At 36.8% G+C, this 2,050-nt stretch overlaps 1 protein-coding gene across 2 annotated transcripts in view; it reads right to left on the reverse strand.

Moving 5' to 3' along the window:
• The window catches only part of LOC107660803 (ancient ubiquitous protein 1-like), a 26,192-nt gene that overhangs the window by 12,174 nt on the left and 11,968 nt on the right, over window positions 1-2,050 (reverse strand). For both annotated transcript variants that reach the window (XM_016450225.1, XM_016450226.1), the window contains exon 4: window positions 19-122. In XM_016450225.1, coding sequence (XP_016305711.1) covers window positions 19-122 — 104 coding nt within the window. The remainder of the gene's footprint in view (window positions 1-18; window positions 123-2,050) is intronic.

Consider the following 2,050-nt stretch of genomic DNA (forward strand, 5'->3'; position numbering starts at 1 on the left):
GCAGGATATGAGCAATACCTGCGGAGGGTCTCCATCAGCTCCGTCCTGCTCTGTACACCTTGACCCAGCTCCATAAAACCCCTCGCCCAGCACAAGAACCCCACAGGGCCCTCCAGCAGTGGCTAAACACACAGAGGCAGACAGGAAAACATGGTTACATGTAGCTGATTAGCTATATAGCATTATGTTAGTTAGGGTTGGGCCGATAGATGATGCCATCGTCGATGGCTGACAGACATCACGATGTTGAGCCGGCATCGATTGCGCGCTCTCATTTCACTTTCACTTTTGATATTCGCGATCACAAGGACTCTATACAATGGAGCGGCAGTACTTACCACACATTTGACAAGATTAGATGTTTGTCATTGGTGCTCAGGATCTGCAAATCATTCGCCATCATCCTATCAGACATTTCTCCTTACTCTGTGTATGTGGTAAGTGAACTTTCATGTACTGTAATGCAACAGGCAAAACCCCTCGCCCAGCACAAGAACCCCACAGGGCCCTCCAGCAGTGGCTAAACACACAGAGGCAGACAGGAAAACATGGTTACATGTAGCTGATTAGCTATATAGCATTATGTTAGTTAGGGTTGGGCCGATAGATGATGCCATCGTCGATGGCTGACGGACATCACGATGTTGAGCCGGCATCGATTGCGCGCTCATTTCACTTTCACTTTTGATATTCGCGATCACAAGGACTCTATACAATGGAGCGGCAGTACTTACCACACATTTGACAAGATTAGATGTTTGTCATTGGTGCTCAGGATCTGCAAATCATTCGCCATTGTCCTATCAGACATTTCTCCTTACTCTGTGTATGTGGTAAGTGAACTTTCATGTACTGTAATGCAGCAGGCTACCGGTAGCAAGCGGCTAACCTTTTAGTGGCTCCGTATAACGCGTTATTTGTTTCACGCGTCTAAAGTCAGACCATTCTGTTTTTGCTTGAAATTATACAATCTAATTCAAATCAATACAACTGTTCATGCTACACATGTGTGTAGCACTACTGTCTGTTCAAAATAAATGAAAAAATTAATTTCCTGCCGTACCGAACTCATATCGAACTGTGACTTCTGTGTACCGTTGCACCCCTAAACATTACATATAATATATTACATATATTATATAAATGTATAATAAATTTCAATATATAATATAATTTAATTACTTATTACACTAACTGTGAATCTTCAATTTTATGTTTATTGTTATATGCAGTTACAATAAATTATTTATAATCTAAATAAAATATACATTTAAAATGTATAATAAATACATTTACTTTCTAACTAAAACCTTGGTCAACTCCTGCAGACATGAATTCAAGTCGAGCAGCATGACCTAATGTTTAAAAATGAATTTAAGTTACTCCTGTTGCTCTGCAACCAAACAAAGCGAATCATTTGAAGTAAGCAAATGGAGAGAACTGAACCTCATTCACTGGCCTCTACCCAACATTAAGTCAGCACAGCTGCCAAAGGAGAAATAGACCTCATTGTGAGTAAACCAATAAAAAAACTGAAAGACACAGAGGTCAAGGGCAGAGCAGAGGAGGAGGAGACAGAGATTACCCCAGGTGAAAAAGACGTAGTATTAAATGTATTAAAAATATACTTGAAATTCAAGTAGTATGTTTATAATACATTTGTATTCCCAACATGCTTATTTGAAGTGCAATAAAAATATATTGAATTGCATTTTAATATATTTCTAAAAAGTATACTAGAAGTACTTTTGTATTAAATATATGCTTAGTTATACTTCTAAGAAATATGCTAAACAGAAGCATACTTTTAATGTATTTATAAAAAGTATACTAGAAATACTTTGGTAATAAATATATGCTTAGTTACACTTTTAAGGAATATGCTAAACACAAGCACACTATTAGTATATTTCTAAAAAGTATAGTAGAAATACTATGTTAATAAATATATTTTTAGTTACACTTTTAAGGGATATACTAAACACAAGCATACTTTTAGTGACTTTTTAGTGTGTTTACAGAAAACATACTTATGTTACCCTTACTTAAA

This window comes from Sinocyclocheilus anshuiensis, unplaced genomic scaffold, assembly GCF_001515605.1.
Source record: "Sinocyclocheilus anshuiensis isolate Anshui unplaced genomic scaffold, SAMN03320099.WGS_v1.1 scaffold1289, whole genome shotgun sequence".
NCBI lineage: Eukaryota > Metazoa > Chordata > Actinopteri > Cypriniformes > Cyprinidae > Sinocyclocheilus > Sinocyclocheilus anshuiensis.